Below are 24264 nucleotides of genomic sequence, written 5' to 3' on the forward strand. Positions count from 1 at the left end.
AGTTAAATTCAGTTATCTCTCACTGACCATGTTAACACAGTTGTGTGATAATAGGTCTCCTGCCTACTATATTTTACCATATTGGCCAGAACTTCACTAAACTGCTAAAACTCAAGTTGCCCCAAAATATCAATGCCTTAACATGGTTTTGAAAGCCTTTACTATTAAACCACAACCTACTTTTGTTTGTTAATATATCGAGTCATTTAACAGCTAAGAATTTAGCACCCACCCTATCACAGCCTCTGTGCTAGGCTCTGGGGATAAAGCCAGGGAGTAGCACTCTCCTAATTTTCTCCTAGACACCCAGAAGTCTAAGCTCACTGGATGACCCTTCCTGTTCACAGCTTCATAGCCTTATTCATCCTTTTCCTTCAGACTTTCCCTTCAGGAAATCCCTTTACTCTTGTCAGCTTTTGCAATTGTACTGATGCTTCAAGAATCAGCTTAGATATCAGAGACCCACAGAAAGAAAATGAATGGTGGAGACCTCAGGCCCAGAAGGATTTCCAATAGCAGAACTGACCTGAAGTTTCCTAAATCAGGCAGGAAGGACACTTGCATGAAATGTTTTTGTTTGGAAGGTATGGAAACAAATCACTAAAGACTGTCATTTTACATTTCAGCATTCAAACTGTCCTGTCATTTTGAGGTTCTAGGTGACAGAAGGTCTGTGTTGTATGACAGTGACCTGGACCTTCCCTTTTTATACTTCCTCTGCTGTGACCATGGATCTGTTTCATAAATACAAGACTGAAGACAGATATATATATATATGAAGATGTATAGTCTTCATGAAGTAAACATTCAGTGTCTGGGAATTAGCAGGGTTCTTGGGTCAACAATATTAAAAATTTTAACTTACATGTTCTTACATGAATTTTACCCTGCAGATTTAGCCATAAAGATATGACACATGTATTTCCTACACTAATATTAATTTTATGGATAGCCTTTAATACATTGTAACCATTCTTTTTGGATTCAAATGTAAATATTTTTAAAAAGCACTTGTTACAAAATAAGCTGAATTAGGTTTTGAAAACAGATCATTGCATAGTGTAAGTTACTTGATTAGGAAAGAAATAGTGAAAGGGAGGATACAAGGGAGGAGCACATTTTAAGTGATTAACTTTAAGAATCATTCTATAACTAGATGAAACTGAAAAGCATAGTATAAGAGATTTGTCAGCATACATGAATATTTCAGGAAAATATGTCTTTTCATAATACTATTTCCAAATTGGGAAAGGAATATGTCAAGGCTGTATATTGTCACCCTGCTTATTTAACTTCTATGCAGAGTACATCATGAGAAATGCTGGGCTGGATGAAGCACAAGCTGGAATCAGGATTGCTGGGAGAAATAGCAATAACCTCAGATATGCAGATGACACCACCCTTATGGCAGAAAGTGAAGATGAACTAAAGAGCTTCTTGATGAAAGTGAAGGAGGAGAGTGAAAAAGTTGGCTTAAAACTCAACATTCAGAAAATGAAGATCATGGCATTTTGTCCCATCACTTCATAGCAAATAGATGGGGAAACAGTGGAAACAGTGACAGACTTTATTTTGGGCTCCAAAATCACTGCAGATGGTGATTGCAACCATGAAATTGAAAGACGCTTACTTCTTGGAAGGAAAGTTATGACCAACCTAGACAGCATTTTAAAAAGCAGAGACATTACTTTGCCAACAAAGGTCCATCTAGTCAAAGTTATGGTTCTTTCAGTAGTCACGTGTGGATGTGAGAGTTGGGCTATAAAGAATTGATACTTTTGAACTGTGGTGTTGGAGAAGACTCTTGAGAGTCCCTTGGACTGCAAGGAGATTAGACCAGTCCATTCTATAGGAAATCAGTCCTGAATATTCATTGGAAGGACTGATGTTGAAGCTGAAGCTCCAGTACTTTGGCGACCTGATGCAAAGAACTGACTCCTTGGAAAAGACCCTGAAGCTGGGAAAGATTGAAGGCAGGAGGAGAAGGGGACGACAGAGGATGAGTTGGTTGGCTGGCATCACCGACTCAATGGACATGAGTTTGAGTAAACCCCGGGAGTTGGCGATAAACAGGGAGGCCTGGTGTGCTGCAGTCCATGGGGTTACAAAGAGTCAGACTGAACTGATGATACTATTAAGCATACAAGTTCAGCTACAATCACAGTGTAATATATATATTACATATATATCCTAATAGTCAGTTCAATAAAGCAGTCCCTAGTCCTGATTGGCTTAGTAATGACTCCATTTAACAAAATAATGTTTTTAATTGTATACATCTATACTGGCACAGCTTGCTATATCTATTTACATTTTTGCTGTCTAGTTGCTAAGTTGTGTCCAACTGTTTGTGACACCATGGCCCACCAGGCTTCTCTGTCCATGTCTCCAGGCAAGAATGGGTTGTCATTTCCTTCTCCAGGGGATCTTCTTGACCCAGGGATTGAACTCACGTCTCCTGTATTGCAGGTGGATTCTTTACCTCTGAGCCACTAGGGAAGCCCCGAATCTATATATACAATATACTTAATTCTTAATAAAATTTAAAGATTTTATAAAATGTTTTGTGGTGATTTTTTAAGAGGGTAGTTCTATTTATTATAAAACTTTTATTCTCTATGTGTAAAGCATTAAGACACCTATATGAAACATATGAAATACTTTGTAAGAAAAGTAAGTAATGTGAGTACAACGGAAATTGGAGCTTTCAATATAAGGTTATAATACAGCTTGTACATTCCTGCCTTGGGAGATTGCACAAAAGTCTAGGTACTTAAGAGTATTTACTTTTATGTGATGTGTATTTCCCAATGAAAAGTGGCTTGAACCCATGCTGGGAGCCACCATGGGGAATCCCACCCATGGCAAAGGTCATGAGGAAGGGGGCCTGACAAAACACAAAGGCAGAATCAGGCCTCAGGGGTCCCCCCTGGATTTTCTCGAGCATCCATCCCCAAAACCAGAGTCTGCCTGCTTTACTGTGTTATGCTTTCCTACTCTTCTGACATTAACAGAGGGCTGTCCCCCACCACCTTTTTCTGGAAAAAGTTAATTTAGAGCTTTTAGATAATAAGTCTCCTGGGCATAATAAGAGTGTTTCAATGCAAAAAAACCCTCTGATGGCTTTCTAGCCTGCCTGCCTGATTCTTACAGCTGCGCATGTGATTGTTTGCAGCCTCCTGACCACCAGAGGCACAGGAAGCTTAAAACATCCTAGGAATGTAGGGGCTTCTGAGGAGTCAAAATCATTAGAATAGGACTGATTAAGGGTTTCATTTTTTTGAGCCAATACTTGCTGCCAAGTTTTCACATCTTTTATTTGTTGATATAGTTGGTATATAGAAAAAACAGGTAGTAGCCCTGGTATTAGCAGCATTAGATCTTTTGAGTTAAGTACTTTCTTTGTTATAACCCACTGCACCTTTGTTCTACAGGAATGTAACTTTATTTAGTACTTTGAGGGTGATGCAGATTAAAGGAAAAATACTTTAAGGGAAAAAGAGTTTTCTGGCTGATAGACATTTATCTAGGAAAAGAGCCATAAAAATGTTAACAGGCCCCCTGGCCAGAAGATGATGTAAAACCAGCTAAGACCTTTTGTATATGGGAAGATATGCAAAAAGCAAGCCTAGTCTCAATAAGGGTCAGGACTGCTGCCCCTGCATAACTCTGCATATTCCATTATTTCTTTATGTACAACTTGGGGTATATAAGCTGCTTTTGAAAATAAAGTTGTGGGTCTGGCACCGATGCTTGGCTCCCGCATGTCGTTCTTTTCTCCCTTTTCTGGCTGAATTCCCATCTGGAGCATGGAGGCTCACTGTGTCTACTTATTTGCCCTGGCTTCTAAGACCCATGCGAGAGGGAGCCCAAGGCGGGGCACCCTCCGCTATTCAAGCAGGTGCTGGTGGCCTACGGAGACGCTGCAAACCCCTTGTCTCAGAGTTTTATTGGTTCTCTATGTAAACCAAGTTATTCAGCCTCTTTTCTCCACTAATTTTCCTACCACACTATTCTTTCCTAATCTCTCTTTATACTTCTAAATAAATAAATCTCTCCTCGCTGACACCATCTCCCCTTCGAATTCCCTGGATCCACCAGGGACCCTGGCAAACCCAAGGAGTAAAATTTCTTTCCTTTGCCAGTTTCTTGATCTACATTTAATCTAGGTTTGAAAAACAAAGCAAAACAAAAAACAGCAGAAATATCTTAAAAGGTATATTAAATTCCTTTGTGAAGTAACTTTCATCAGCTGTTCATCTATGGCACTTCTCAAAGCACTTATAGTTACAATTTATTAGAAAATATATACATATTAGAATATATATATATATATATATACACACACACACACTCTCCACCTAAGAATCATTCAGAGACTTCCCTCATCCATTAGCAATGTCTACAGTTACAACCCAAACACCTAATGAAGGAAAATTGATCCCCAAAAGCATTTTTAACCAGAAAAATACATAAAGTATATTAATGTTTATGACCCTTACCTCAAATTTTGAGAAAACTTGTTACACAAGGATACCTAAAGTTATATACAAATATAGTTACACCAGAAGAAATGATCCTAAAAAGGAATAAAACTTTATCTCTCTCAGACCAGCTTTTTAAACGAACTCCACTTTATGCCTAGTTTCTTATAAATTTTATTTTTAAAAATGTTGTATATGTCACAATTTTATATTTTTAGTGTTTATTATGAAACTTTGTGAAATCATTTCTCACTTCTGAGCTTGCCATGACCAAACAGTGAACAGAAAGACCTTCTTCAATCTTCCCAAGGAAACCTGCCTACGAGCAGTTTTTCATATCACAGAAAATGCTGGTCCTAAGGAGAGATCAGGAAAAGGATAGTTTTTATGTATTTTTCATTTCTAATCAACAAAGCCATGAAGCAGTATCAAACTGAGTTCTTGGCTGTTAAATCAGAGGATTAAAGAAATAGCTATAAGAATGTTAAATAAATATCCAACTTCTTGTTTAAAAAATAATTTACGATTTTATCTACTTAAATCATGAGTGAAAGGTATTAATTTATTATGCAATTTTTCTTTTCATTTCAACCACATACCAAGCAATGAGTTAGGTAAACATGTAGCTCATGGTGGTGAGTAAAACAGATGTGGCCTCTGCCCTAACAGAGCATAGAGTGCAGCAAGACATCCACTTAATAAGAAAGTAAATAAACATACAAATATATCACTGAACACATGATGTGTTAAGTAGGGCAGTGACTAAAGCACTGTGTTAGAGAAAAAAAATGGAAGGAAGGAATCTTCCAACTTTCTATAAGGTGTCTTGGAAGGCCATTCTGAGTAGGTACAATTTAAGCTCACATCTGAAGGATGAGCTGGAACAGGCCCCATGAAGAGAGGGGCAGAATTCTCCCAGTTGGAGGAACCACATATCCAAAGGCCAGTAATATGGAAAAATTGACTATCTCCTACTGGGAACTGAGAACAGGTCAGAATGGCCTCAAAACATTAATAATATTCTAAATGCTGATTCCTTATGAAGACTTTTATATATTTCTCTCAATAGTCAGCTTTTATATGCACTTGTCCAGAAAAGAATGTGCTTTAGCTATTACCAAGATTAACATTAAATGATTTTTACTTAGAAGAAGAAAATGGCTATAGATAGATAGATATAGCTTTCCCAGGAATACTCTTTCCCCCATGACCTTAACTCCAACCTGCAAAATTCCTCCCATCAGCATTTTATTTCTCACTCCTCTCTGTATCAAAAAGTTTTCCTATTCCTCTGTAACAGTTAGCTGACTGAGGCCTCATAAACTAGCTTGCCATAGTCACCTCCTTCTTGCATATCTATTTCATTCATCTTCTTGTTTCCGACTCCCTTATAGAACTGGAGTCCCTTCACCAATCAGCCTTAGATTCCTGTAATCCGTTCTACCACTCTTCTGACATTGCCAGTCACCCAACAGGCTACAGAGAAGTGAATTATGTCTTTTCTCTGAGATTTCAACCCACTATACATGCAAAGTTTTAGAAGATAGAAACTGTGCTAAAAATTTTTTTTCTTGAAACAGTACCTAGTAAAACATTCTATGCCCAATGAACACTATGCAGAGAAAGAGAACAAAGTTTTCTCATCAGGAACTCAGCCCTGGCAGTACCAAGAGGCCCTATTTCACCTCTACCTGCTTCTAGAAGCTTGGTATGGCAGAATTCTAGCCTAATCTGGGCTGTTGTCCCTTTGAAACAAATGGTCATCATAATGTGTCATTTTGTAAGAATGCCAGTTTCCCCAAATTCTACAGTTTATCTTGTGTGAAGGATATTAATATCTATCTTTTTCTTCTCGTTGCTTTGAATATCTCAGTTCATCCAAATGATTTCCTCTAATTACAGTCAGAGTAAAAATGAAGAAACTGGGCAACTTCCCTACACTGGACGTATATTTCAGAGGATCAACCGGCCCCCAGCCACCAGACTTAGGACTTTCATAGAAGAGATCAAGCACTTTCCTTTGGTGTCAGTGCAGCAGGCAGTGCTTATAGGAACAGCAACAGGCCCTGAAAGAAAACACCTAATCATCCCCAGAAGTCTCCACACCGCACTCAGGAGGCCTCCCACATGAGGTCTCTCCCCTTTTAACCAAGAATATTTTTCTCTTTTTTTTAATTTACACAAGGAAATATCCCTGAGCGTCTATATCCCGATTACTTTACCCCAAGACTAGCCTGGCATTTTGACCACACCCATATGGGTTGTCTCTCCACCTCCTGGGAATAACCACCTCACTACTCCATGGGCAATGCAAACTAACACGGCCAAAACTAAACCCTTCATTTTCTCCAAAGTTGATCTGCCTACTGGCTCCTCACTTTGGTCTGTGGCCCTACCATCCACTCAAACTCAAAAGCCAGGCCCCTTGCTGGAATCTTCCCTCTCCACCAGCTTCCACAGCTAATGATTTATTAAGACCTCTTGATTTTACCTCCGAGACCATGAACCAATCAATTCCCTTGCCTTCTTCCCTACTACCAAGTTTCCCCAGTTTGTGATTTATTCCCTCATCTCTTGCCCAAATTCCTACAACAAACATCAACATGAGTCCCTGCCTGTTACAGTACAGCTTTGAACAGACTTGTCCAGATCCTTCAAGTTCATCCACAGGAAGGCTCACAATGAGCACTCTTTTTCTGTTCTTTAAAATACCAAAAAGCCTTTTGAGAGCAAAGTAGGAAGTGGCACCAACCTCCTTGTACTACGTTCTCTTACCTGAGGCTCAGAGCAGGATATTTCACAGCCTCCGCATGGACAGGAAGTGCAGGGTGGAGACTGAAGGCCTGTTCACTGTGGAGCAGCTCGGCTTCCGCCCTGGTTGACTCCTGTTAGGCGAGTGTGAGAGGAATGGACATCACCTGAAAAGGGAGGGGATAATGCTGAGCTCAGGTGCACTCGATTGACACACCTCGCTGGTGTGAGAGCTTCCTATCAGAGCAAGAACTTATTGCTCCCTTTCTCTTAAAAAGTAGATTTATCTTTCACTGGTTTATTTCCCCTGAAAACCAAGATTGAGGATTCTGAGTCTAAATACCATGGACTTAACTGCTTTATCTTTTACCAAAAACAAGCTTAGTGATACTTTGGGAATCATGGCATTGTTTTAGTTAGATTTACTGAGTTTGGGTTTGTTGCTGTTATTTTGATGTGAGCCATTTAATACCATTTCTGTTTTATGTTTTTGGTTTTTTTGGCCAGGAGGTACGTGGGATCTTAGGTCCCTGGCACCCAGCATTGGAACGTGAAGTCTTAGCCACTGGACCACCAGCGAAGTTGCTGATTTACTGAGTTTTTAAGTGTAAGTTTTCTGAGTCAGCCCTCCATATCCTTGGATGTCAAACATGTGGATATGGAAGGAAGATGATGGAATCTGAGCATCCACAATGGGTACTAGAATGAATTCCCCATGGATATCAAGGGATGAATGTACTCAACCAAAACACAGTCAGTGTAACTTCATTTTCCCTAATCTTTGGGAAATTACCTACTTAAAGAGAAATGTTTTGATATCCTATTATCTTCCTCTAAGGTAATTACAGAGAGAGCTTTGGGAAATTCTCTATACCCTGCCTCTTGTCTTATTCCCCTCAGAATTGTCTTTCCCACAGTCTCCAGAATGAGACAGCCAAGGAGCAAATTTGAACAAGCTGCTCCTTTATTTACAAGTGATTCCAGAACTTCACTTTGCTTCCTGGACATGAACATGAGTCTAAGGCCCTTCCTGAAGGGCCCTCCCTCCCACTACACTCTGGCAACACTAAAATGCTTGGGTTTCTCCTGCACTCACCATGTTTGGGTGTCTTTTTCCTGCTTGCTTTCTCTCTTGCTACTCCTATTCCTTGTGATCCACACAAAGGCTTTGGCATAGTCAATAAAGCAAAAATAGATGTTTTCCTAAACGCTCTTGCTTTTTCCATGATCCAGCGGATGTTGGCAATTTGTTCTCTGGTTCCTCTGCCTTTTCTAAAACCAGCTTGTACATCAGGGAGTTCACGGTTCATGAATTGCTGAAGCGTGGCTTGGAGAATTTTGAGCATTACTTTACTAGCATGTGAGATGAGTGCAATTGTGCGGTAGTTTGAGCATTCTTTGGCATTGCCTTTCTTTGGAATTGGAATGAAAACGGACCTTTTCCAGTGCTGTGGCCACTGCTGAGTTTTCCAAATTTGCTGGCATATTGAGTGCGCAGCACTTGCACAGCATCATCTTTCAGGATTTGAAACAGCTCAACTGGAATTCTGTCACCTCCACTAGCTTTGTTTGTAGTGATGTTTCTAAGGCCCACTTGACTTCACATTCCAATATGTCTGGCTCTAGATTAGTGATCACACCATCATGATTATCTTGGTTGTGAAGATCTTTTTTGTACAGTTCTTCCGTGTATTCTTGCCACCTCTTCTTAATATCTTCTGCTTCTGTTAGGTCCATACCATTTCTGTCCTTTATCGAGCCCATCTTTGCATGAAATATTCCCATGGTATCTCTAATTTTCTTGAAGAGATCTCTAGTCTTTCCCATTCTGTTCTTTTCCTCTATTTCTTTGCATTGATCACTGAAGAAGGCTTTCTTATCTCTTCTTGCTATTCTTTGGAATTCTGAAAGAGATGGGAATACCAGGCTACCTAACCTGCCTCTTGAGAAATCTGTATGCAGGTCAGGAAGCAACAGTTAGAACTGGACATGGAGCAACAGACTGGTTCCAAATAGGAAAAGGAGTATGTCAAGGCTGTATATTGTCACCCTGCTTATTTAACTTCTATGCAGAGTACATCATGAGAAACGCTGGACTGGAAGAAACACAAGCTGGAATCAAGATTGCCAGAAGAAATATCAATAACCTCAGATATGCAGATGACACCACTCTGATGGCAGAAAGTGAAGAGGAGCTAAAAAGCCTCTTGATGAAAGTGAAAGAGGAGAGCGAAAAAGTTGGCTTAAAGCTCAACATTCAGAAAATGAAGATCATGGCATCCAGTCCCATCACTCCATGGGAAATAGATGGGAAACAGTAAAAACAGTGTCAGACTTTATTTCTGGGGGCTCCAAAATAACTGCAGATGGTGACTGCAGCCATGAAATTAAAAGACATTCCTTGGAAGAAAAGTTATGACCAACCTAGATAGTATATTCAAAATCAGAGACATTACTTTGCCGACTAAGGTCCGTCTAGTCAAGGCTATGGTTTTTCCTGTGGTCATGTATGGATGTGAGAGTTGGACTGTGAAGAAGGCTGAGTGCTGAAGAATTAATGCATTTGAACTGTGGTGTTGGAGAAGACTCTTGAGAGTCGCTTGGACTGCAAGGAGATCCAACCAGTCCATTCTGAAGGAGATCAGCCCTGGGATTTCTTTGGAAGGAATGATGCTAAAGCTGAAGCTCCAGTACTTTGGGCACCTCATGCGAAGAGTTGACTCATTGGAAAAGACTGTGATGCTGGGAGTGACTGGGGGCAGGAGGAGAAGGGGACGACAGAGGATGAGATGGCTGGATGGCATCATGGACTTGATGGATGTGAGTCTGAGTGAACTCTGGGAGATGGTGATAGACAGGGAGGCCTGGCGTGCTGCAATTCATGGGGTCGCAAAGAGTCAGACACGACTGAGCGACTGAACTGAACTGATTCCTATTCCTAGACTATTCCCCCAATTTGCTCCCTTGTCTTAGCAAATTCCTACATCTCCTTTAGGATTCATTTTAGTCTTCACTCCTCAAGAATACGTCCTCTGACCTCAGGGCCTCTCTGCTCTCTCAATAGCCTAAGTGTGAGTTGGTCGTTGTGTGTGCCATGTTAGATTGTCGTATTCTGTGTGTGTTTATTCCCTCACAAGTCTCTGTGCCTGTCTCCAGCTGCCAAAGGAGAGGCAACAAGAACAGATATACAATGGTGTTTCTTAAATAAACGCATACAGATTCTTAAATAAAAGTATAAAAAAAGATCCCCTGAGGACTGGTTTCCTCTGCAGGACTTGGAAAGAGGCTGAAATTGGCACTGTCTAGCTAGGCCAAAGGGTTATGAGCAAGTTCATAGTTAAAATAGGAAGAAAAATCAGAAACCACAGCTCCCTTTTACATGTCCTTTGGGACACTTTTTTAACTGCCTTGTTCATTTCTCTCTTGCTGTAGAGTTGAGGAAAATGAAGCAACAGCTGAATATTTTGTGCCTGATGAAAACACCAAAATGAAATACTGGATCACCATGTGACTTGAACAAAGCAATCTTTCCATGTTTATCATGCCTGATTTAGGGATTGCTTCACAAATAAGGGGGAATGTACAGAAAATTATTTGTTAATCATTATATAAATAATTTTCCAGTTTACAAATGATTTTGAAAACTGAGGAAGCTATTGGGGAAATGCTTATATGCCCACAGTGACTCCGTCTTTCTTTTATACTTTATTTACTTTTATTAATATTAGCTTTTAATCCCACTGAATTGACCCCATTCTCCTATTTTATGTTCTTCAAACCTCCTACCTCTACATTTCCTCACCTATGATAGGTTCTAAACCAATAAGTGTAGGTTGAAATGACGGTTTCTTTCAGTGATCTCTAAGTGTTTACCTTGGTTGTTGCTATAATTTTCATGTTATATTCTGGTCTTTCTTCCACAGGTTGATGAATTTCTAACCCAGGAAGCCAGAAACTAGAATTTTCATCACAGTCATGTTCACATTGAATAGCTCCTGCTTATTGACTTGTTTGGTAATCAACTTGAGGGCAGGACCAATTTCAGTCAGGAACCTAGCAGGAGACAGTAAACTTAATCAAATTAGAGTTTAACTGAATAAAGTTTAGGAAGGGTTTTTTTTTTTTTTTTCTTTTTCTTTTAAGAACCGTAGGCAGTATGAGTCATTCCCACAAGGGGTAATGAAGTATTCAAAGTCTTATTACAGTGGGAAACTGTTATCACATCCAGGCCTGAAGGGCAAGGGCAGGGAAGAGCTACCAGAACCCAGCAAGAGCTGGAGACATAGCAGAGGGGCTGCCTGGCAGGAGCAGTGGCCAAGAGCAGAAAACACAGTCCCTGCCCAACCAGGATGGGTGATGAGGAAGATAGGAAAGAAACACCCCAATCTTTCTCTCCTTTGCCCTTGATCATCTGCTGGTAACCTCTTTGACTTGACCCAGCCAGAATCCATAGGCCAGGGAGGCCTATTGTTCCAGCTGTTGGAATCAGCCTCTTGAGAGCACAGTACAGGACAGAGAATGATCTGAAGGTCAGGCAGGGTATCACAAGCATGGGGCATCTACCTCACTCTTCTTTCTCTCCCCAGTACTTGGCACAGTGCTTGTCACTTAGGTCTCAATGTAACTGAAAGTAGGGTCTGGCTTCTCGCCACTCAAAAACCAATAAAGAAGCAAGGCTGGTGGAAAGGAAAGTTTGCTTTATTTCAGGGGTGTACAGGGGAAAGCAGACTCCTATCCAAAGACTGATTCCCCCCTCTATTGCCAACCAGTGGGCAAGAGCTTTTATAGACAGAGGGAAGGGGCTACATTCAGAAACAGCACAGTCATCTCCGACAGTCATTGTGAAGTTGGTCATCAGTGGTCTGATCAGCATCATCTCGATTGCTTAAAGTCGAGTTAATCTTCAGTTCCATGGTCAGCTTTTTCCCATTTTCTTGAGGCCAGTTCTTAGACATGTGGCAGCTTATGTCATGGCTATAGTCTAGTCATCATGTAACTAACTTCTTCCACCTGGTGCAGGTTTCAGTACCTAATAGACAGGTCACAGGATATGGCTCAGAATATTATCTATAGCCCTTGAGGAGATCCTCAACTATGTTTAATGAGTAAATGATTGTTATTAGGTCTTGTTGGACTGTTTCCCTTTATTTCTGCATTTTACCACATCTCCGACTAAACTTATTCCCTGGCTAAATATTTTTTAGACAAAAGGCAGGCTGAGGACATGGCAGGGAAGTATCATAGGGTTTCACCAATAAATATTTAGTAAATAAATTACTCCTTCTGGAATTATTCAGAGACAACCTAAGCTGATCCAAAAGTGACTGAGAATTTCTGATGAAACCAAAGACTTGGATGACTTGACTATAGTGCTCCTTCATATCCCTAGTGTGTCTCTGATGATTCACAGCTGTTCCCCCTACATTATTATAACCCCCTCATGGACTTGAGGCTTTACAACAATTTGTCTGCCAAGCATAATTTTAAAGCAGTTATTATCAATAAAAACCATACATTGTCACCAGGTTCGGATCAGCATAAGATATCTAAGGTTACCACACTGAGTTTACATAGCCCAGCTGAAAGAAAAGCAATTTGACCTCTTAGCAGTCTTATCAAGAAAAGATGTATGCTTGTTTAATATCCTAAGTAGCTCTTTGCCCCCATTATCCGTTCTCACAGTTCCAAGATCTCTAAGATGGAGAGCCAATAGATAGTCTTGAAATTTGATAAACTGGTGTTCTGGGGAGAAATTAAAGCCAGCATGAAATCTGCAATTGACTTTGTGACCACCATCCTCCCCTTTTATGATATGAATATATGATGTATTTCTATATATAAATTTAGTTTTTTCAGAGGTATAGAATAATGCAGTGCTTAAAAGAAGATTTGTGTCTTGACAAGACAAAGTACTGGGACAGAAGAATCCATTTTCTCTGCTATGTTAACCTACTAATCTATGAAACACAGTTAGTTCTCTGAACAGGACATCTGCCTCCACAGCTTCTCCAATCATCCCCACCATTCATTGTGTCACTGGATCTGTCTTATGTAACAGTTTCTTTCTCTATGTAAGGGGAATAAAAATCTTGTTCTTTGAAAACCAAGGTTAGAATTCTATGTATATTTAGCGGCACTACTTTTAGTATCAGCCTCAGGCTAGTTCTTTCACATAAGACACTTTTGCAATTCTGGGTAGATATAAAGACTACACTCAGTTATCAGTGTCCTTTAGCTATTACAGGCTCAAGATACAGTAACAGAGTTTGCAATCTGTTTCAGAGCTAGCATTGGCTGGGTTCTCTCTTGAACTTTGAAACCAAAACCAGTTTCAGGGAGAATCAAGGACATAATTATTGTCATCATTAACAATTAACTTTAAAAAAAACATTATATAACTTTAAAGGTCACTTTCTGTTTACACTTATTACAAAATATTGGCTATATTCTTCATGTTGTGCAAAACATTTTTGATCCTATCTTACACCCAGTAATTTGTACCTCCCTCTTCCCCACCCCTAAATTTCCCTTCCTACACCCTCCCCACTGGTAACCACTAGTTTGCTCTCTATCTCTTCATTAACAATAAACTTTTAATGGCTAATCCTATGTATAATTCATTCACCTTTCATCTACGCAAAGTTCAGAAATACAGTGGAAATCACCAGGACAAACTTTGCTCAATTTTAGCAAGTGTTCCCAAAGGGAAAATTGAAGCCTGCCAGTCAGAGATCCTTTGAAAGAAGGGCCTTCTCTGTAGATTGAGTATTCCCTAGTGGGTATGTGGGATTCAAGAAAACCTAAGAGCAGCTTTCCTTTCAACTGTACAGAACTGAAGTCATGTTATAGTTCAGGAATAGTGAAAGAAGTGTCCTAGAAGTGACTGCAATAGTCTCCATTGATGTGGCCTTGGTCTCTGGAGGGCCAAAGGGTTCCCTTCGCTTGGTCACAGTGGAAAAGTGACACGTGCTCACTGTGTATATGGGTGCCTTCGGTCCTTTCTGGCTTCAGCTGCCTACCATGTGGCAAAAAGAGACTGTGATAAAAATCCAAATTGGCCTCTTTCTTTTTTTTTTGAATAGACTTGTACACAACAAACAAGTTAGCCTTCTCCTGGATGAGAACATGGATTTCATTAAGTAAGGAAGAGTTCCCTGGGATGGGGGACGAGGGAACTGGGGGAGGCATTCTGAGAACACAGGGGCACACAGGAGATACACACACAACTCTGTGTCAGGGTGAAGGACCCTTTCCATTGGCCTTTGAGCTTTTGAATGCTTCTTACTTTGATGCCCCTGTGTAGCAATGGAGAGAGAGAGTGAGACTGCATCCTGGCTGATCTCAGTATTTGTTCATTATTAGTGTGAATGAGGTGAGGGCTGATCAGTGCAGCCCTGGGAGCTGGGGCAAGAGAAGGTAGGAGAACCTGCCTTGTTTATTGTATGCTTAGGATATAGACCATGGAGCATTCAGCCCTCAAGAGGCCCTTTTCAGTGAATAAATATTTCAAAGAGCTTCACCCCAGTTCTACCTGTAAAGCATTTCTAGTTCCATCCTGCATATTTTAAACTACATGAACATAAGAACAGTCACCAAAATAAAAAAGCCTTTAGGTATAGAAGAGCATCTCCTTTGGAAGGATTTAGAATCCTCCAAAGCACAAATGCACACTAGGAGACCTCATCACACCCTGCCCTCAGCTGCTATGCCCATGGAGTAACACAGAGCCCCATCCCTTGAGATTTTGGAGGCTCCCTGGCAAAGACCTGGGGAGACCAGAGCAGGTGACTGCCTCTACTGCTGGAAGGGAGTTGCCTCCCCCTGGAAGCTCCCAATTCACCTGCTAGTCACAGCTCCAACACCACCCCATCTCCTTGCTGAGGTAATGGTGGGATGCAGTGAAGTGACAGAGGATAATCAGTGGATACAACTTATGGTCAAAAGCAGGCAATAAATCCCTAGAGAGGATTAAGGAGAACTGTGGAGACATTATTAGGAGGCTGTGAGGAAAAGGACTTTAAGATGGATGGTACTTCCTTCTTTAGCTCTTTACCTGAAGAGCCCTCCAATAAAACCTCTGCAATAAAAGTGTAGCCTCAATGAGATCACAGGCTCAGCCGCAGGCTATGTCACTAAGTGGTAAAATCATTCTAACACACATTCCGTAACCTTAACTAAAACCTCCACAGGTGCTACAAGAGGAGATAAAAAAGTGAAATCAGTGATGTTGATTTGAATGTTTATTTTAATTTTAATTGAGTCCATTTTTACTTTGGTTTACACATGACAACTCTCTCCGTGAACCACTCAGAACTCAAGTTATCCCAGCATAGAAATCCCAGAAGAAAGAAAACTTTCCTCCCTAAGGATCCTCACTCAAAAATCCCAAAGAAAAGCTCAAACAAGTGGGGCAGGGTTCCTGAGCCCATCCCAGGGTCACTGTCTTTGGTCGGAAGGGTGAAATGCTATGATTGGCCTGGTCTGGGCCTTGTGCTTATCCCCGCAATAAGGATGTTGCAGAGGCAGCTTCACTGGAAAAACATGGAGTCAGGAAAGGGTAATTCCCAAAGGAAAAAGGATTTAACTTCAAAAGAAGAAATAATGGAGGATTTCCCTGGTGATCCAGTGGTTATTATCTGCCTGCCAATGCAGGGGACATGGGTTTGATCCCTGGTCCTGGAAGATTCCACATGGTGTGGGAGCACTATGCCCGTTTTTCACAACTACTGAGTCTGTGCTCTGCAACAAGAGAAGCCACTGCAATGAGAAACCCATTTGCCACAAGGAGAGAGTAGCCACCAACCCTGAAAACTAGAGAAAGCCCACATGCAGCAATGAAGACCCAGAGCAGTCAAAAAAAACTTTTTTAACTGAAGAAGAAATAACAGAATGTTCCAGATTAAATAAAGCAGATGTCCATGACAAATTAAGAATGTGTTAATTTATGTAATACAAAGAAGAATAAACAATTAAGCAATAAACAGCATATGAAGACAGCTGGACTCCCTTGGCAATAATGGAACTCAGGAATGGAATTTGGCCTCAGCCCAGACTTCCTTTTGTCATTTTCTCTGTTTCTAGTTGTGTGTTGACTTCCTGTTCCCTTACTAAATCTGGTTTTCTCCATGTACTTGGATTAGTACCATTCCTACCACTGATTCATGCCCTCTTGATAGGTTGATATGGAAGCAGAGGATTTAGGCAACTATGAGGTGCAGAAAAACTTAACTTGTCTTCTCCATGTACTTCTGCCTCTTTTTCCCATCTCCTACATCTTAGCCAGACTTGGTAGATGACCATATAATTTATTATTTAAACTAATATCATCTTAAGAAAAAAATGGCAGTATTATTAATAATTATGTTGTGACAAAAAGCACAAACCAATAGGGTCCCAGAAAAACTGAAACATATAGTCACCCTGCCTTTAGATTTTCACTCTCTCTCTCCTCCCTTAAAGAGTTGTTCTTAGAAAGTGTTTTATATCAGTCACTTATGTCTCCACATTAATCAGACTGCTTTCTTTTTAGGTCAGTCTCCCAAAGCAAAAATAAACAAATTGATACTTAATCAAACTTACAAGCTTTTGTACAGCAAAGGGAACCATTAAAAAAAAAAAAGACAACCTACAGAATGGGAGAAAATATTTGAAAATGATGAGAATGACAAGGGCTTAATCTGCAAAATAGATAAACAGCTTGTACAACTCAACAACAAAGAAACAAACAGCCCAATCAAAAAATGGGCAGAAGACCTTGATAGACATTTCTCCAAAGCGGACATACGGATGCCAGGAGACGCCTTAAATGATGATCAGCATCACTAGTTATCAGATAGAGGTAAGTAAAAGCTATAGTGAAGTCAGAACAGCCATCTTTAAAACATCTACAAACAACAAACGCTAGAGAGACCGTGGAGAAAAGGGAACCCTCCTACATGGTTGGTGGGAATGTAAATTTGTACAGCCACTGTGGAAAACAGTATGGAGGTTCCTTACAATAGAGTTGCCATATGATCCAGCAATGCCACTCCTGGACAAATACCCAGACAAAATTATGATTCAAAAAGATACATGTATCTGCATGACTTCCCTGGTGGCTCAGATGGTAAAGCGTCTGCCTACAATGTGGGAGGCCCAGGTTCCATCCCTGGGTCGGGAAGATCCCCTGGAGAAGGCAATGGCAACCCACTCCAGTACTCTTGCCTGGAAAATCCAGTGGACAGAGGAGCCTGATAGTTTACAATCCATGGGGTCGCAAAGAGTCGGACACGACTGAGCAACTGAACTTTCACCTTCATCTGTATGTTCATAGCAGCACTATTCAGAATAGCCAAAATATGGATAAAGGTCATTGACAGATGAATAGATAAGAAAGATGTGGTATGTATATACAATGAAATACTACTCAGCCATAAAAGGAATAAAATAATGCCATTTGCAGCAACATGGATGCAACTAGAGATTGTCATACTAAGTGAAATAAGTCAGAAAAAGAAATACCATATGATAGCTCCTATACGTGGAATCTAAAATATGACAGTACTGAATCTATCTTGGAAACAGAAATAGACTCACAGACATAGAGAACAGATTCATGGTTGCCAAGAGGGAGGGAGGAAGAAAGAGAAGGATGGACTGGGAGTTTAGAGTGTAAATACAAATGTTACATTTAGAATGGATAAAGAACAAGGCCCTATGGTATGGCATACAACTATACCCAGTCTCCTGAGATAAACCATAATGGAAAAGAATGTTTTAAAAGAATGCATACATACATGTATATATAACTGAGTCACTTTGCTGTTCAGTAAAATCCTACAACATTGTAAATCAACTATACTTCAATTTAAAAAATGGAGAATTTTTAAAAAAATTCCTCTCCCAGGGAAATTTTAAATATTCATGTGGGAAAGTAAATATTTTTTTTCCTTTGTAAAGGAAATAGGAGAGATTGTCTTTTAATGTTTAATTTTATGTTTTAAAAAGATGAATTTATGATTTTATGCCTTTAATCAAAGACATTCCTACTGCAATCTAAAGTTTCAGTTTTTTAAAATAATATTTCCCTACTATGGGGCCATGAACACAGCTCAATAAAAGGAAGATAAAACCAGCCCAATAACTATTAGAGAAGTAATGAAGACAGATTTCTTTGATCAACCAGTTGACTTTTTCTAAAGTTCTTTTGAGTTATAGTTGACAAAAAATAAACTGCACAAATATAAAATGTACAGTTGATTCACTTTACATATGTTTACTGTCAAGATAAAAACACATCTGTAACCCCAAAAAGAGCAGTGCATCAGTCTTTATTCTCTGGCTCTTTTTAAAATTTTCTCTTTATCACCGGTTTTGAGCAATGTGACTGATTTGCCTTGGCATAGTTTATGTATCTTGTAGCTGAGGTTTACTGAACTTCTTGGATCTGTGGGTTTATAATTTTCACCAAATATAGAATATTGTCAACCAACTATGTCTTCAAATATAATATCTTCCCCTGTTTTTTTTTCCCCTCTAGAGCTAAAATTGCACATGTATTAGTCCTCCTGATGTTATCTCACATATCACTAATGCTTTCTTAATTCTTTTTCTGTTTTTAATTTTGGATAGTTTCTCTCATTTACTGGTTTTTAAAAATTCACCAATTTTTTTTCCTGCAACATCTAATCTGTTGTTCATCTCATCCAGTTTATTTTTTACCAGACATCTAAAAGTTCAATGGGACAAAAAGCTGTATCTTCTTCATTGTGGTAAAAAGCACATATCACAAAATTCACCATTTTAACCATTTTTAAATATACTGGTCAGTAGTGTTAAGTATATACACATTATTGTAAAACAGATGTTCAGATCTCTTTCACTTTGCAAATGTGAAACTCTATACCCATTGAGTAACAACTCCTCCCTCCCCATAACTATCACCTTACTTTTTATTTATATGAATTTGATTACTAAGATACCTCATATAAGTGGAATCAAATGGCATTTCTCTTTTTGTTACTGTTTAACTTAGCAAAGTATCCTCATGGTTCATCTATGTTGTAGTATGTGACAGAATTTCATTCCTTTTAAAAGCTACATAGTATTCCTTTGTATGTATATACCACAACTTGTTTATCCGCTTATCTATCAATAGGCATTATAATTGCTTCTACCTCTTGGCTACTGCAAATAGTGCTCCTATAAACATGGATGTGTGATTTTCTTTGAGATCGTGCTTTTGACCCTTTACATTCTTTTGAGTATATACCCAGAAATGAGATTGCTGGATCATATGATAGTTCTATTTTTAATTTTTTGAGGAATTGCCACACTATTTTCCATAGCATAGTTGTGCCATATTGTTACTCGAATGGTCTGGGAGCAAGTGATGAGAATGAAGACAGAACACGAAATCTGGTGCAACGGGTCAGGGGACCTGTAGCCTCTACTGGACTGAGGTGCAGAGTCCACTCTGAGTTCAGCTTTTATTCCTAATTGCAGACTACAAGAGTTTCTTTGGCTTTATCTTTCTCAGCACACCTGTTGTGTTAATCACGTACTGCTAAATGTCAGGGACTACAATGACACAGTCCAGATCTCCTTGTTTTTTCCACTGGCCATTCCCTTCTGGGGTAGTCTCGGGAACAATCAGCAAGTGTGTAGGCAGCGTTCGTGCCTGATGCTGACCCAGTGTTTCAAGGTCCATGCTTTCATGATCCTAGTCATCTTCCCTTCTGGGTCTGGCCTTGGGTTTGTAACAAGGCAATTATTCTTAAGAAAAACATGAAAGATAATCATTAACATAGTTTCTTAATATATGCTGTTTTTCCAGGTGTTATTTCTGTGGAATTTCTCAAGGCTGTGAAAGTACATTGTTAGGAATTCCCACTACATATCCCCCTTTCTGTTTTTGCAGGAATAGATATGCTATCTGACACAACTTCTTTCTTCATCAATTCTCGGATGGTTTCTCTTGTGTATCTGAGGACTAGACATAAAACAATTAAACATATACATCCTGATATTATAGTACCAAGCAATCCTCTTCTTAAAGTTTTAATCTACACCATGAGGTTAAGTTTATGTAAGCTTTCCTCAATTTTTTTCAAATGAATCAGTTTCTGGGAATAATAGTAAGTGAGCAATCTGCATATTAGAAATAGCAGCCTGTAATTGGGAAATATCTAAGTATAGATTATTATGAACATATCCTCTCAGATGTTCAGATAATTGATCCCAAGTATATGCACTTTGATTATACTTATGAGGTGTGACACAAAATGGAGATATTCCAATCATACTTAAGATGAATTTGTAATTTAAATTTTTTTACTTCATCCCCTAGTAGGAGAACTGCATCTTCTAAATCAACCATTTATTAATTTCTTGGTCTATGCGGGTTTGACTTCCCCAGGCAGAATCTGCACTTTGGTGCCACTGCTGTGCAAATGTAGTCGTGTGTATAGTTTGATGCAGTGCCACCCTGGTTACTTCTGGAGTCATGGCTACAGCAATAATTTCCACAATAGCTGCTATAAGCAGCCCAATAAACCTTTTGGAACATTGCAGTACTTTCTTTATAACCTTTAAAAAACCATGTGTTTCAGGAGAGTTTTCCCAAAGTCTGGTTTGATTTACTGGAAGCCATATTCCCAATCTCCTTCTTAATATAACAAATGAGTGATTAGAACTATAAAGGGACCAATTTAAACAGGTATATAATTTGCAGTCCTGGCAACAAAGTTCTTGTACACTTTCATTGATACAATTTGTTCCTTTCAAGAGTACATAAGGATCTCTTATGCAAGCCTGAAAATAATATTTTGTACTGGTATTAAATCCTGATGGTGTGATCACTCACCTAGAGCCAGAAATCCTGGAATGGGAAGTTAAGTGGGCCTTAGAAAGCATCACTTTGAACAAAGCTAGTGGAGGTGACGGAATTCCAGTTGAGTTCTTTCAAATCCTGGAAGATGACGCTGTGAAAGTGCTATACTCAATATGCCAGCAAATTTGGAAACTCAGCAGTGGCCACAGGACTGGAAAAGGTCAGTTTTCATTCCAATCCTAAAGAAAGGCAATGCAAAACAATGCTCAAACTATTGCACAATTGCATTCATCTCACACACTAGTAAGTAGTGCTCAAAATTCTTCAAGCCAGGCTTCGGCAATATGTGAACCGTGAAATTCCAGATGTTCAAACTGGTTTTAGAAAAGGCAGAGGAAGCAGAGATCAAATTGCCAACATCCTCTGGATCATGGAAAAAGCAAACAAGTTCCAGAAAAACATCTATTTCTGCTTTATTGACTATGCCAAAGCCTTTGACTGTGTGGATCACAATAAACTGTGGAAAATTCTGAAAGAGATGGGAATACAGACCACCTGACCTGCCTCTTGAGAAACTTATATGCAGGTCAGGAAGCAACAGTTAGAACTGGACATGGAACAACAGATTGGTTCCAAATAGGAAAAGGAGTACGTTAAGGCTGTATATTGTCACCCTGCTTATTTAACTTCTATGCAGGGTACATCGTGAGAAATGCTGGGCTGGAAGAAGCACAAGCTGGAATCAAGATTGTGGGAGAAATATCAATCACCTCAGATATGCAAATGACACCATCCTTATGGCAGAAAGTGAAGAGGAATGAAAGTGAAAGAGGAGAGTGAAAAAGTTGGCTTAAAGCTCAACATCAGAAAATTAAGATCATGGCATCTAGTCCCATCACTTCATGGGAAATAAATGGGGAAACAGTGGAAACAGTGTCAGGCTTTATTTTTTTGGGCTCCAAAATCACTGCAGATGGTGATTGTAGCCATGAAATTAAAAGACGCTTACACCTTGGAAGGAAAGTTATGACCAACCTAGATAGCGTATTAAAAAGCAGAGACATTAATTTGCCAACAGAGATCCATCTAGACAAGGCTTTGGTTTTTCCAGTGGTCATGTATGGATGCGAGAGTTGGACTGTGAATAAAGTTGAGTGCCGAAGAATTGATGCTTTTGAACTGTGGTGTTGGAGAAGACTCTTGAGAGTCCCTTGGACAGCAAGGAGATCCAACCAGTCCATCCTAAAGGAGATCAGTCCTGGGTGTTCATTGGAAGGACTGATGCTAAAGCTGAAACTCTAATACTTTGGCCACCTCATGTGAAGAGTTGACTCATTGGAAAAGACCCTGATGCTGGGAGGGATTGGGGGAAGGAGGAGAAGGGGACAACAGAGGATGAGATGGCTGGATGGCATCACTGACTCGATGGACATGAATCCGAGTGAACTCTGGGAGTTGGTGATGGACAGGGAGGCCTGGCATGCTGCGATTCATGGGGTTGAAAAGAGTCGGACACGACTGAGTGACTGAACTGAACTGAACTGGTATTAAATGTTAATGAATAATTAGTTTTATTGGAATAATGTCCATCCCAAATTTGGAATTTGTTAAGACTTAAAGCCAATTTCCAAATCTCTCTTTGCCCTCTTTCTTGATCCAGTTGTGGAAAGGGGGGATGACATGCCATTACCATGTCATATAATTGGATGATTTGAATGAGTGGTAATATTAGTATGGTTAAAGACCTTATGCACCTGCCAACACAGCCTTTTGTGAGGATTGCAGTGCTGATTTTGATGAGAGCAGTTAGAGACTGCATACCCAATAGGGCACCAGTCCTTTACAATTCCATAGGAACCATTAGTCAAAATTACTCCCTCAGTCCCACGGCAATGATCCCACTGAATACGATCTTGTTTTTCAGTCCACAGCTTGTGATGCTCGTATAAAGGTCTGCCTGAGTTGGTGTCATTATTGGGTTCTGAGTTGTTATAAGCAAAACTCAGACCAGAAAGAAGATGTAACTGAATCTTAGCATAGTTACTATTTAGAGAATTAGTGAACAGCCAGGCTTGCGTAGATAATTTAAGACATTCTGTAGCTGGTCCTACACAAATTGGCTAGGATACACACCCATAAGTAACATTGAAGGGAGTCCCTTCCTCTTGTTTAAAAAGAGGAAGATGTGTATCTTCAGGTCCTGGTATCCAGGAAGAATCATTAACATAAACGGGGATCATAGAATCCCCCCAATCAACGGGTTTTAGTAATGGGGGTTAGGTATATATGCCCAATCAGTATAATTTTTAGATTAAGCTGTTGCTAGGGGTATACTCACTGTGGTGGTGATAATGGCAAACATGGCAACAGCCAGATTGTCAGGAGTGACAGCTTTCCCTTCACTTTCTAAGATCTCCTCTGACTTCTGTGTTAATCTTTTAATCTGTCCCCAGTTGGGGATCTTGTTCCGATGTGTCGAAGGGAGGGAAATCATTATCTTTGTTTCAGACTCAGGCCTTTGAAACTCTTTACTGGGTGCTCTCTGTCCCATGCAAAGCGTCTCTTCTGAGGGAGTTCACTCATGATACGGTTTCAGATGGTGGTGAGGGAATACAAATAAGTGTTTCTGAATCACCTGGGGAAACACAAGTGAAACCCCTTCCCCAGGTTATCAGATTCCCTCCTATGCCACGAGTGTGTTACTGGATCATACCATCTAACAGATGGTTTGGGGTGAATTTCTTTTTGTTCCTTTGTAAAATGTCATTCTGCTGCAGTGAGATCATTATCTCGATGCAAAAATTTTTAAGTAAATAATGCTTTATGTAACTTTTGCTGACATTCCATCTCCCCCTTTTTGTTTTTGTAATATTTTTTTAAGAGATCTGTTAGCTCATTTTACAATAGCTTGTCCTTGGGGATTATAGGGGATTTTTGCATGATGTTTTGCAGACCAAGACTTTAAAAAATCTCTAAAAGCAGTACTAGTGTAAGCCGGGCCATTGTCTGTTTTAATATTTTGTGGGAGGCCCATAGTAGCAAAGCAGCTATGCAAATGTGAAATCACATGTTTTGTAGATTTTCTAGAGCAAGCAGTTGTCTAGATAAATTTAGAGTTAGTATCAACTGTGACAGGTATATAAGCAAACTTTTCAAAGGATGGAATGTGAGTTACATCCATCTGCCAGATCTGATTTGGCTTTAGGCCATGGGGATTAA

General features: G+C 39.7%; 2 protein-coding genes across 16 annotated transcripts in view; one reads left to right on the top strand and one right to left on the bottom strand.

The window, feature by feature from the left end:
* LOC101111713 (all-trans-retinol dehydrogenase [NAD(+)] ADH7) overlaps positions 1-3750 on the top strand; it is a 63282-nt gene extending 59532 nt beyond the window's left edge. The window contains 1 exon segment of the mRNA XM_027970860.3: positions 627-3750. Within this exon segment, the coding sequence (XP_027826661.2) occupies positions 627-651 (25 nt within the window). The 3' untranslated portion in view covers positions 652-3750.
* C6H4orf17 (chromosome 6 C4orf17 homolog) overlaps positions 1-7393 on the bottom strand; it is a 98638-nt gene extending 91245 nt beyond the window's left edge. For all 15 annotated transcript variants that reach the window (XM_027970859.2, XM_042251214.1, XM_060416857.1 and 12 more), the window contains exon 1: positions 7260-7393. The gene's annotated coding sequence lies outside the window, so the exon portion shown is untranslated. The remainder of the gene's footprint in view (positions 1-7259) is intronic.
* Between the last annotated feature and the right edge of the window lie 16871 nt (positions 7394-24264).

This window comes from Ovis aries, chromosome 6 (assembly GCF_016772045.2).
Source record: "Ovis aries strain OAR_USU_Benz2616 breed Rambouillet chromosome 6, ARS-UI_Ramb_v3.0, whole genome shotgun sequence".
Classification (NCBI taxonomy): domain Eukaryota; kingdom Metazoa; phylum Chordata; class Mammalia; order Artiodactyla; family Bovidae; genus Ovis; species Ovis aries.